Below are 13,156 nucleotides of genomic sequence, written 5' to 3'. Positions count from 1 at the left end.
CATGGAGCTCCCGGCTTGCTGCTTGGAGACAGCCTCCCTCCCACCCAGGTTCACAGCCCAGGCCCAGACAGAAGCCTGGGAGGGCACTTTGCCTCCACCAGCCCTTACTCTCCACTCTACCTTCAGACAGGACATGCAAGCTCAGACCTTCTTTCTGCAGCCCAGGGAGGAGCAGTTTCCTCCCCTCCTGCCCTCCACAGAGAGGAAGAGCTGCTGCGCACTGCTATACTGATTACTGAGGGGCTCCATCTCTGGAGACTGTCACCTGCCCAGAGTCCCTCCCTGATGGCAGGACACAAAAGCAGAGGGGACCGAAGGTTGCTGCCACCAAAGGGAGGGGGCAAGAGAGTGGATACTGCCAACCTAGCACCTACCATGGGTCAGGCTGGGTGCCGAGCAATAGGAAAGTTACAGGGACAAAGGAGCCCCCAGAGGGTAGGGCTTTCTGAGCTAATTATCATCATTATTACAGTCAGCACTTACTGAGCACGTACTATGCAGCAGAGTGGCCTGGATGCCTTCCCTGCAATGGCATGTTGAGTCTCCGCACTGGGTGATGCTCCATCTGCCTCCCTCCCGCTCCATTCTCCACCTTCCTCTGACCCTTGTGGGCTGCTCCCTGGCACTCTGGCTTCCAGTTGAGTTGACCAAAGGGAGACACCAGCAGGAGATCAGAGGGAGGAGAGAGGTCAGATGTTTCTTCCCAGCTCCCTCCCTGCTTCCAACCACTTCAGACCACTGTCTGGGGACATGGCTGCATCTCCCCATGATTACAGCTTCTGCCACCTCACTGCTTCTCTTGATCTTCAGCTCTACATAAGGCGACCAGCCCATCCTGTTTTTCTCAGGACTGCCCAGCTTTAGCACTGCAAGTCCTCTCAGTCTTGGACACACTGAGAGGGTGAACCTCACTCTAGGTGTGGTAACGGCTTCTCGCCATTGCTGGGCCCTGGCCTCTCCGTCCCTGTTCCCTCAGCCCTACCCACACCTCTGCAAGTAATCCTTTCCTTAAAGTCAATTTAGCCCTCTCAGGTCCTCACTTCCAAGAAGACAAAGAAAAGAAGGAACAACAATCACGCCCACGGCCACGTGCAGCCTATTCACTGCACAAACCCCACCTGACACGTGCCCGAGGGCAAGGCCATTAAGGAGGTCTTAGTCTGAAAAACGTGGTAGAGGCCACCGCCATCAGGAACATTTCCAAAGCGAGTGTCTTGGATGTCTGGGTGCTTCCCAGGCTGTATGTGAAACTGCATTACCATGTGAGGTGAGTCACTCATAGCAGCCCAGGCAGGAAGCAGCCTTGTGAAGCCCAGAAGGACCCAACACCCATATCCCCAGTCAGAACAGCTGGTGCTGCCCACAATCTCCGCCAAAGCCCATGTAAGGGGCTGAATCCCTCAGCACTAAAGAAAAGACTATCCTCTGGGGAAAAAAGAAAACGGAAATTATACTTTTCCAAAAAGTCAATTTAATTGAACTACCTTGGATGAATTTAGTTTCCTTCTGGGATCCTAGTGGCACTGTCGCCACACAGCCCTGTGAGGTACATATTATTATTAATCTCTTTTTACAGATGAGGTAACTGAAGAGGTCAACCTGCTTGATCAAGGTCGCACCACTAGGAAACAGCAGAGCTGGGATTCAAGCCACATCCTCACCGGCTCTGGTCTCCTTCACACAAAGCTGAAAAGCCTTCTTGCATAATTTGGATGGAGCGATTCATGAATCTGAGGAAAGGTCTGCCCTCCCTCTAAAGCAAGGAGAGGCATAGTGTGACCTCCTGCAGCCCAGACTATGGAGTTTGGGGTTGAGCCAGGTCCCCCACCTGGGTCTGGAAAGCGAGAATGGGGAAAGAGCAACTGCAGGCACCCATGAGGCTGCTGGGGGTGTGTAGAAAAGGTGATCCTTCCAGCCCCTCCTGGCACCCCACCTGATTCCCACACTCCTGGCTTCCTGAAGAGCTTCCTGAAGGAGAGGAAGGAGGAGAAGTTTCCAGCCTCATTTTCACACTTGCCCAAGGATAAGATGAGAGCCAACAGATAAGAGGGTAGGGGCAGAGTTTGAACCCCAATCTCCGTCAGAGCCCCCAGGCACAAGCTGAGCACATCCTCATCCTGGATGCAGGAGTGCCAGGCTAATAGAGAAGCTGAGTCCCTTACCAGAGCCAGAAAGACATAGCACCCAGGACAGCAACAGGTGCAGCCAGACTGCCAGGGACAGGAAGGGCCCAGTAGTTTAGACATGGGAATTAGAGAAGGTTCCTAGAAGGAGAAAATTTTGATGCACAGTCAGGAAGAAGGAGGAACAAGAAGGAAGGGGGCTGCCCCGGTCAGGACTAGAGCCTCTTAAAACAGGCAGTTGATGAGGAAGTGAGCTACAAGCACAGCTAAAACATCAGTGGAGGTGTGGGAGATGGAGGGCACCCCAAGGAACACACTGGGGAGCTTGAAGGACCCCTTGATAGAGTGGCTGGGATGTGGAGTGAGATACCAATAGGACACGTTTGGACACAGATATGTCACAATTGCCTTCCGAGGAGAGGAAGTTGGGGAGCCACACAGCTTTTGTTTTGCTGGGTGAGGTGTGCACGCACTTAGAGCATTCAGAACAGCAGGAGGGGAGACTTTATTGATTTTTGCAGCATCCGCTGTGGGCTGGCTTGGGCTGTGGGCAGCGGACACGGAGTTGGCCTTGCAGAGCCGGCTGATGGGGGGAGCGGGCCAAATGTGTTCAGGAAGGAGGTGGCTGCTGGGTCGCTCAGTAGGTGATGGATGTCTTCAGACTCGACTCGACTGTCTTCTTCAGGATGGTGTGGCAGCTGGAGCCAGCGCTGGAGCCAGACACAGAGCAGGAATCCAAAACAGGGTCCTTCCCAGAGCCCAGGATGATGTTGGAGCCTCCAGTCACGATGCTGGTGCAGCAGGACCCAGGGCTGCCTTTCCCACTACCGAGTCCACAAGTGCTCCCCAGGCCTCCACCAACTCCTCTAGACATGACAGCGCTGCCTCCCACTGAGGCTGCCAAGAAACGCACCGGGTCAGAGCAGGGTCCTCAGCTCCCCATGGGGATCCCATCCCTAAAGTCCCCTGATACTCACAGATAGTGACCTGGCTGGGGCACTCCCCAGACATCCTAGGGAAAAAAGGACAAGAGGGGGATGCGCTAAGGAATACTACAAAGAATGCATCCCCATGAGCTTTTAAGCCCCTCAAAGCAGGTCACCCACCCTCTCAGCAGATAAAATCCACAGTCTCCAACTTAAAATCCCTCTCTGCAGCGTCGGTTGCCCTTAGCAACTCACAATGTCAGGAAATCTCTCAGAATCCTCTTTAGCAAGCAGCTCACTGTGTTGGCATCCCATCCTCCTCTCCAACCTCATATTCCCAGGTCCCTCCAAGCCTCCCTCACCTGCACTCCTCGCCCTCCAGCAGCCTGCGGTAAGTGGCAATCTCCACATCCAGGGAAAGCTTCGTGCTCATCAGCTCCTGGTACTCGCACAGCAGCCGGGCCAGGCTCTGCTTGGCCGTCCTCAGAGCAGCCTCCAGCTCATCCACCTTGGCCTGAGCGTCCTTTAGGGCCACCTCCCCACGCTGCTCAGCATCAGTGATGGCGGCCTGCAGGCTGGCGTTCTGGAAGCGGGGTAGAAATGAGCGAGAAGGTGGTTGTAAGTCCAACATAGCCTCTCAAAGCACCCACTGTGGATATCACTTGAAGGCGGGGGCGGATCATAATCTTATGAGCTCAAAATTATCCATGGCCGTCTGTACCAACACCACCCCTGCAACAGGCTCCTCTCATTCTAAGGGAAGGTATTGCTTCCCTCACTTCCTTACCTCCTGCAGTAGGTTGAAGAGTATCCCCCAAAACTTTCATGTCCACCCAGAACCCCAGAATGTGATCTTATTGGAAGTAGGGTCTTTACAGATGTAATTAATTAAGGATCTCATGATCATATCATACCATATTTAGGGTGAGCCCTAAATCCAATGACTGGTGTCCTTATGAATAGAAGAGAGAACACAGAGACAGACACAGAGAGAAGAGCTCATCAGAAGAGAGAGGCAGGGCTGGGCATGGTGGCTCACGCCTGTAATCCTAGCACTTTAGGAGGCTGAGGCAGGTGAATTACAAGGTCAGGAGTTCGAGACCATCCTGGCTAATACGGTAAAACCCCATCTCTACTAAAAATAAAAATAAAAAAATTAGCTGACCATAGTGGCACGCACCTGTAGTCCCAGCTACTCGGGAGGCTGAGGCAGGAGAATTGCTTGAACCCGGGAGGTGGAGGTTGCAGTGAGCCAAGATCATGCTACTGCACTCCAGCCTGGCAACAGAGCAAGACTCCGTCTCAAAAAATAGAAAGAAGAAGAGACAGGCAGAGATGGGAATGATGCAGCAATAAGACAAAAAATGCCAAGGAGCTCCTGAAGCCTGCAGAAGCTAGCAAGACCCAGGGAAGACTCTCGCTGCACCTTCAGAGGGAGCACGGCCCCGCTAACACCTTGACTTCAGACTTCAAGGCTCCAGGACTGGGAGAGATTATATTTCTGTTGTTTTAAGCCACCCAATTTGTGGTGATTTGTCATGACAGGCCTAGGACACTAGTACAACTCCTGTGCCACCTCCCCAAGTGCTCTTTCCCTATTTCTTCCCACCCCCAGCCCTCGGCACCTCTCCCAGGGTGCTTAAAGCTCTTCCTGTACCATGGATCACTATCTGCAAGGCTCCCCCTGAGGGTCACAACGGTTCTCATTTTTTTCAGACAGTCCCATTTCAAATACTTTGTCCTGTTGTCAGAGTACATCAAAACATGTGCCTCAATTTGGGACTTGAAAAATATAATCTCTACCGGGCACCGTGGCTCACGCCTGTAATTCCAACACTTTGGGGAGGCTGAGGTGGGCAGATCACTAGGTCAGGAGATAGAGACCATCCTGGCTAATACGGTGAAACCCTGTCTCTACTAAAAATAAAAAAAAAAATTAGCCGGGAGTGGTGGCACGCACCTGTAGTCCCAGCTACTCAGGAGGCTGAGGTAGGAGAATCGCTTGAACCCGGGAGGCGGAGGTTGCAGTGAGCCGAGATCGCGCCACTGCATTCCAGCCTGGGTGACAGAGTGAGACTCCTTCTCAAAAAAAAAAAAAAAAAAGAAAATATAATCCTTTTACTTACAGTAGAAAGCTAGAGGAAGGATGAGATCCCTGTCTTTATCAGCCTTACGGTTGATTTGCCCTCACATCTGACTCAGGAAAGAAGGAATTGTCTAAAGGCTGTTATTATCGATTCCCACTCTGTGGATAGAAACATAATCTCTTCTCTATAGATGAAGAAACTGAGGCTCAGAAAGAAGAGTGGCAGAACTGGGATCCTAACCCACGTGGGCCTGCACAGGGGAGCCCAGTTCATCATGTTTGTGCAGGAAAAGGAGCAGGGGACAGTGCTATATCCCCAGGAGGGATTCTCCTGGGAAAGGCACATTGCTGTGTGAGGAGCTGTGATTCCCAGGCCCAGGTACCCAGTACACACTCCTGCGTGCTGCCACTGGACTCTCAAGACCACATGCTTCAGAACCAGCTGCGCAACCCCATTTAAAAAGCAGGTTTCTGGGCCCCATCCTTAGAGATTCTGACTCCTCAGCTCTGCCAGGAGGCCAGGAATCTGGATCTTAATAGCCACCCCAGAGGACTCCAAAGCAAGGGGTCCAAATTTGTTGGTGAAACATAGTGGCAGCAAATTGAGTAAGAGGATTCATCACATTCATCTCAAGCCCTGCTTCTCATTGCAAACAAGAACCAGAAGGATGGTTTGGGTTGAAGTGTGGGTTCTGGATACTCCAAGAACCCTCCCCAGAGGGCTCTGCTTGGGAGTCAAGGGTCCACATGTGACTTTTGAATCAAGCTGTAGTGCTTGAGGAAATGGCCTGACTCTGTGGTCTCTGCTCTCCATCCTCCATTGACACCCAAATTGATATTTTGGGTTTAGGAAATATGAGTGCAAGAATACTTAACAATTTGAGAATTCATAACACTTCACATCTAGAAGTGCGGTCTCTACGCCGCAGGAGGAGCAGGAAACGGCCTCCCTCCCCTTGCCAATCCCTTCCTCTATTTCTGACCCTTGTAATGCATCTACCTAAGGAGAAGTTAGCCCCACCCTGCCGCCCACCTCACCTACTCTCTGAGGCCCTGGCTCCCAACTTCCCCCACAGGGCACCAGGACCTTCAGTGTTTGACCTTAAAGTCCCTGCTGGGCTTGAGAAGTAAGAGTCAAAAGAAGAGATAAGAAAAGAGATGTGGGCTGAGCATGGTGGCTCACACCTGTAATCCCAGCACTTTGGGAGGCTGAAGCTGGTGGATCACCTGATGTCAGGAGTTCGAGACCAGCCTGGCTAACATGGTGAAACCCTGTCTCTACTAAAAATACAAAAATTAGCCGGGTGTGGTGGCGGGCACCTGTAATCTCAGCTACTCGGGAGGCTGAGGCAGAATTGCTGGAACCTGGGAGGTGGAGGTTGCATTAAGCCGAGATCACGCCATTGCACTCCAGTCCGGGCCGACAACAGTGAAACTCCATGAAAGAAAGAAAGGAAAGAAGGAAAGAAAGAAAGAGAGAGAGAGAGAGAGAAAGGAAGGAAGGAAGGAAGGAAGGAAGGAAGGAAGGAAGGAAGGAAGGAAGGAGGGAGGGAGGGAGGGAGGGAGGGAGGGAGGGATGGAGGGAGGGAAGGGAGGAAGGAAGAAAGAAAGAAAGAAAGAGAAGAGATGAGGCTGGGTGCAGTGGCTCACGCCTGTAATCCCACCACTTTGGGAGGCCGAGGCGGGCAGATCACTTGAGGTCAGGAGTTTGAGACCACCCTGGCCAACATGGTGAAATCCCATCTCTACTAAAAATGCAAAAATTAGCCAAGCATGGTGGTGAGTGCCTGTAATTCCAGCTACTCAGGAGGCTGAGGCAGGAGAATCCCTTGAACCCGGAGGCAGAGGTTGCAGTGAGCCAAGATCACGCCACTGTACTCCAGCCTGGGCAGTGGAGTAAGACTCTGTCTCAAAAAAAAAAAAAGAAAAAGAAAAAGAAAAGAAAAGAAAAAGATAAGAAAAGAGAAAACAGATGAATTAACCATCTCCCCAAGGGGCTGAAAGCAAGATGTACACCTGGACATAGGCTACAATGCTGTCAGCCCCCTCCCCAACGCCAGGGGAGTGCGATCCAGTGGCACTATCCCACAAAAGCCAACATGTGGCTAGAAGTCACAGCAGGAAGGCTGAATTCACCCTAGATGGGGCTTGAAGTTCTCTTCTCCCCAAATTATCCAAAGCTCCAGCCAGTTATCAAGGTCCTCGACACAAAACCACTGGCAACCCAACTGGAGAGAGAAGCTAGGAACTGGGAAGTGAGTTGAAGGCACAAAGGCAATGACAGGACATTTGGGGGTCTCTGGGAATCTACCTGCTTCTTGAGGTTCTCAATCTGACTCTGCAGCCTCTGAATCTCTTGGTGCAGCTGAGAGATCTGGACTTTCGTTTCCTGCATCCTGTCCCCATGAAGCTGGGCAGACACCTGAAGCTCCTGGTACTGAGAGGGGAACAGAGGGGACACCATTAGTTGAGAGGACTGCCACCTTTGACCATCTCCTCATGTTTGAAAAGCCACCTCTCACTCCTTATTTGGAGTGTGGGTTAAACGCCTGAGCCAGGACACAGTGGGATATACTTCCAGAAGTCCAAGCTTATCTCCCACGGTTCCTCTGCATCGCCTCCGTCCTGGAGGGGAAATGGCCCTGCCCACCCAGCCCCGGACCTTCAGGGAGGTAACTGGAACTGCCCCAATGGGATCGAGGTGGATGACCACCCTAGAGTTTGGGCATGGAGACCTAGCCATTTCCAGCATGGTGCTGCCCCCCAGGTCCCACCACCTTGGTCTGGTACAGGGCCTCAGCCTCAGCCTTGCTGGTCCGGGCGATCTCCTCGTACCGGGCGCGGACCTCAGTGATGATGCTGCTGAAGTCCAGGTAGCGGTTGTTGTCCATGGACAGCACCACAGACGTGTCGCTGGCCTGGGTCTGGAGCTGGCCCAGCTCCTGCAGGGAAGACAGACTCAGTGTCCACCCACCCCCAGCTCCTTCTCCCCTTGAAGCCTAGGATGGTTGAGCAGGATGATGAATTTCTGCTTACATGCCATGACCCCCATTCATCCCAGGTGGCTTTGAGTATGCCCTGCTTACCATGGGACTCGATCTCCTCATTCAAAAATGAGAGCCATAGGAGGTGGTCTCTGAGGTCTCTTGCAGCTTGGACATTAATGGAAAATGGCCTGCAAGGCCTGAAATCACCCAGCCCCCATCACTCCTCAGGCCTCTTTTTTTTTTCTTCTTCTTCTTTTTTTTTTTTAAGATGGAGTCTTACTCTGTTGCCCAGGCTGGAGTGCAGTGGTGCGATCTCGGCTCACTGTAACCTCTGCCTTCCAGGTTCAAGCCATTCTTCTCCCTCAGCCTCCCTAGTAGCTGGGATTACAAGCACCTGCCACCAAGCCTGGCTAATTTTTGTGCTTTTGTAGCGACAGCGTTTCACTAGGCTGGTCTCGAACTCCTGACCTCAGGTGATCCACCTGCCTCAGCCTCCCAAAGTTCTGGGATTATAGGCATGAGCCACCGTGCCCAGCCATCTTCAGACCTCTTATCATACTCCTCTCCCTCTCGCTCCTACTACTCTGGCCACACCGACCTTCCTGCATTTCCTCAGACAGCACACTCCCGCTGTGGGCTGCAGCCACTGCCTGGAATCCCAGAAACCCACCTGCGTGGTGACCTTCCTCACCTCCTCCAAATCTTTGCTCAGATTTTATCTCCTAAATAAGGCCTACCGTGGCCACATGATTTGAAGTTGGCACCTGCTCCATGTTCCCAATCCTCCTTTCTCTGTTCTCATTTTCCTTTTTTCCATTGCGTTTATCACCTTCTTGCATACTATATGATTTCCTTATTTACTAAGTCTGTTGCTTATTGTCTGTCTCCCAATAGAAAGCAAACTTAGTCGGGCGTGGTGGCTCATGCCTGTAATCCCAGCACTTTGGGAGGCCGAGGCGGGTGGATCATGAGGTCAGGAGTTCAAGACCAGCCTAGCTAAGATGGTGAAACCCCATCTCTACTAAAAATACAAAAATTAGCTGACCGCAGTGGCGGGTGCCTGTAATCCCACCTACTTGGGAAGCTGAGGCAGAGAATTGCTTGAACCCGGGAGGCAGAGGTTGCAGTGAGCTGAGATTGCACCACTGCACTCCAGCCTGGGCAACTGAGCAGGACTCCATCTCAAAAAAAAAAAAAAAGAAAGCAATTTTTTTATCTGTAGTGATTTTTTTCTGGTTATTCATTGATGTATCCCCAGGACCTAGCAATTCACATAGTAAGTTTTCAGTAATTGGTTGTCAAGTGACTGAATGACCCAGAATCTAAGCCACCCTAACAGACTTCCCCTCTTGGCCATTCTCCTCATGGCCACAGGAAGCCTGCCCATCCAGTCCTCTCTCTTGGCTGCCGCCTGCCCTTTGGTTGAGCCTCACTTCTTCATTCAGATGCTTCAAGAAGTAGAGGTACTCTCTCAGAGTCTCCAGCTTGCCCTCCAACTCCATCTTGCTCAGGAAAACCCCATCCACATCCTGGAGACAAGGGGAGAGAGAACATGTAACCCCCTCTTCCCCTTTGGGGGCCCTACTCTGGCTCAGGAATTCTGTTCATGCACTGCTCAACACCCACCCACCATGCCTCCCAAGACCCCCTCCTTCCTCCTCCAGCCCCACTCTGTCCTGCTCTCTCCTTTGCCCAACATTGACCCAACATCACCTTCAGGAAGTCTTCCCTGATTAATCGCAACCAGTTCTGCTTCTTCCTCTCCCTCCCCGCCCTCTCCTGCAGTGACATCAAGAGCTCGTCAAGCAGTCCTTTAGTCCGATCTTGCCTTGGGGCCCCTGTGTCTAGGCAGATGTCCCATTTCCCCAGGGGACCCCTGCAGGTAGAGTGATAGCCTGTCCTAAATCAGGACCTCCCACCTTTTCCCTCCCAGCCTAGGACTACGCTCCGTGCACAGTGGATGCTCAGAACGTAAGTGGAGCACTGGCCCCCACCCTCACCTTCTTGAGGACCACAAAGTCGTTCTCAAGTGTGGTGCGCCTGTGGGCCTCCTCCTCATACCTGCCAAATAAGTAGAGAAGGACGCAGTTTGAGGCTCCACGGTCAGAGCTCATGCCCCCATGTCCGAGCATGACCTCCCTGAAAAGGACTCCTTGCCTTAGAATGCCCCCAAACAAGACAATAACCAGCCCTTCTCTCCTTTCCTGCCGCGTCCTAGCTATGTACCTGTGCCACCCTTTCAGCCCATGTCCTTTTGATGACGACAGCCACATTGTTTCAGTTTATAAGGCACATTCGAATACCTTTTCCCACTTGCTACTCACACCCATCACTTGAGGTAGGCAGTTTGGGTTTTATCAGAGAGATTAGATGATTTGACCAAGACCCCACAGATGACTAGGTAGACAAAGCAGAGCCAACCCAGGTCTCCTGACCCCAATCCAGGGCTCCTTCCAGAACCTTCCTTCCTCCACCTCACATCCCATTATCCCAATAGCCCTGGGAGGCCAGAAGGGCAGGTGACATTTCCCAAGTTTACAGAAGGGAAACCAAGTCTGAGAGAGATGAGATGCCTTGCCCAGGATGCACAGCTACCCCTCACTCACAGTCGCCCCAACCCAAGCCCCCTATTAGTCCAGGGCTCTCTCCACTCCACCAGGTGACCTAGGCGTGGAGCCCAGAACCACAGCCCATCTGTGAATTGTGTCACAGGCCTGGGGACGGCCCCACTAAATTGATTCCCTTCCCTCCTTGGAACCAGAGAACATCTGAATCACTTTAGCCCACAGCCCGCTGAACAGGAATTTCTCAAGAAAAAAAAAAAAAAGCCACTAGGGCATTGTTTAAATAAGCCCTTCCCAGCCTTGACCGGAAACACGGGCCCTTGTAGCTGGGGCATGTAGGACACCTGTCTCCCTGCCTTTCCTCCAAGGTTCTCCAGACCTGCTTGGGGACTGCGGGACACCTCGTTTACCTGTAGCAGGTGGGCACCTGAGAGCCTGGGGAATGGGGACGCGGAGGGGTAGAGGGGAGGCCAGTCATGTGCCTCTGGGTGCTCAGTATGTGGGACACCTCCTGGCTGACAGACCCAAACTGAGTCATCCCAGACCCCACCCACATGGCATGGGGAAATTTCAGTGTGCCTACTTGGACTTATACTCCTCCTCCTGGTCCCGGCAGGCCTTCAACTCAGCATCCAGAGCCCCTCGTTCTCCCTGGAGCTGCTCCAGCTGCTTCCTGAGCTGATCCAGGCAGGCCTCAAAGACAGGCTCCAGGCCCTGCTGGCTGCCACTCAACCCCTGTTGCTGCAGCAGGTGCCACTTCGTCTCCAGGACCTTGTTCTGCTGCTCCAGGAACCGCACCTGCAGCAAAAGCAGAGGATCCCTGAGGCTCCCGTGGGACTCCCTGTGCACAGCCTCTGGAAAGTAAAGCCTGAGGGACCCTCCCATCAGCCTCACCTTTCCCCTGTCCCCCTGCCCAACCTGGGCAGGGGAAGCCTCATGACCTTCCATGACACTCTGAACACAACAAAATGACTGGACTGACTAATGGGGCAGGGCCTTCCCCCCGCTGGCTGGCAGTTCTCTGTCCCTGAGCCCCAATCATGGAACAACAGGGCCTCAGCATAGCCAGAGAGAGTCCAGTTAGTCCACAGGAGGGACTTCTTTGCTGCAGAAGTTATTAGAAAAGTGGTAGAAGGAGGCCAAACTTCCCATTTCCAAGTCCATCAAGAGCAGCTCCTCCAAGGGAGGCACAGAGACAGGGGCTTGGCTGAGTTGACCCTCACCTTGTCAATGAAGGAAGCAAACTGGTTGTTGAGGGTTCTGATCTCCTGGGTCTCCTGCGTCCGCACCACCTGGAACTGGGGATCGATCTCAATCTTCAGTGGGGTCAGCAGATTCTGGTTGATGGTCACTTCTTGGATGCCCCCCGGAGGGCACAGGGAGAGCCCAGGCCCACCACTCCACTCCCCAAACCGCACCCCCAGCCTACCCCCTGACCCCCAGGTACTCCCACGAGAGCCTTCCAGGCACCCCCCAAAGGAATTAAGGCTCCTGCTGCTGAAGCCGCCCCTGCTGCGGCCCCTTGAGCGAGCAGAACAGGCTGAGCGAGCGCTGAAGCCCCTCTGGGCCCGGCATGGGGAGAGAGACATGGCAGAGACAGACAGTCACGCAGCTGCAGACGGACAGATTGTCAAGGTGTGTGAGTTTCTGCCCTGGGGCCCCAGCACGAGACTTTTATCCACTCCCGTACCTGGGCTGGGCCTTGGAGAGCAAGATACTCTTGGCCTGACTGTGTCTGTCACTTGGCTCCAGCTGACTTACTCTGACGTGCCTGGAGAATAAGTGTCCGGCACGTGCAAAGCCAAGGGAGAAGGAAACCCAGACCCTGCCCTCAGAGCTCCCAGGCTGTTGGAGAAATAGGCATGCCCAAAGACAAGGAAGCAGGCAGGAGACTGGGATGTCAGTGCTGAGGGACAGGGAGGGATAGCCAGAACAAAGTCACTGAGGCCCTCAGGGAAGGCTTCCTGAAGGAGACAGGGAAGCGAGAGGAGGTTGAAGAGGAAAGAAAACTAGAAGGGGTTCAGAGGAAGCATCAGAGTGCCCTGGATTCTCAAGGGAGAATCTGCCTCAAGGAGTTGAAGAAGGAAGGCACTTGCAGCGCCACAAAAAGAGGAGGTTAGTGGAGGTGTTATTGCCATCATTGGCTAAAAGACACTCCAGGATTTGGAAATGAAACAGAAAAACAGGGTTTCCAAGTCCTTCCTCTTGCCCAACCCAGCAATCATCCATGAGGCACCACCCACTGAAATCAGGCATCTCCATCCAGGATCGCACGGGACAGCATGTTTCTGACCCAACCTGTGGCTCTGCTCCTTCCACAAGCACTTGGGGCCAGGCCCATCCACCTGCCATCAGGCTCTGCTTCCTGAGGTTACAAATCAGAGCCACCCAGGCTCTGAAATGAAATGTGCATTTAGGGCCAGGCACAGTGGCTCACGCCTATAATCCCAGCACTTTGGAAGACCGAGGT

At 53.0% G+C, this 13,156-nt stretch overlaps 1 protein-coding gene across 1 annotated transcript; it reads right to left on the bottom strand.

Annotated features, from left to right (window-relative positions):
- Positions 1-1,459: 1,459 nt before the first annotated feature.
- On the bottom strand, positions 1,460-12,806 carry KRT78 (keratin 78). The gene is made up of 9 exons (XM_004053180.5): positions 11,910-12,806; positions 11,270-11,484; positions 10,123-10,183; positions 9,556-9,651; positions 7,913-8,077; positions 7,447-7,572; positions 3,412-3,632; positions 3,101-3,135; positions 1,460-3,020 (listed from the first exon to the last, which is right to left on the bottom strand). Exons 1-9 carry the CDS (start codon positions 12,273-12,275, stop codon positions 2,761-2,763), a joined length of 1,545 nt encoding a protein of 514 aa, XP_004053228.4. The 5' UTR covers positions 12,276-12,806; the 3' UTR covers positions 1,460-2,760.
- Positions 12,807-13,156: the final 350 nt, after the last annotated feature.

This window comes from Gorilla gorilla, chromosome 10, assembly GCF_029281585.2.
Source record: "Gorilla gorilla gorilla isolate KB3781 chromosome 10, NHGRI_mGorGor1-v2.1_pri, whole genome shotgun sequence".
Taxonomy (NCBI): domain Eukaryota; kingdom Metazoa; phylum Chordata; class Mammalia; order Primates; family Hominidae; genus Gorilla; species Gorilla gorilla.
The sequence above is the reverse complement of the archived record's forward strand: the minus strand, read 5'-3'. Positions and strand labels throughout refer to the sequence as shown.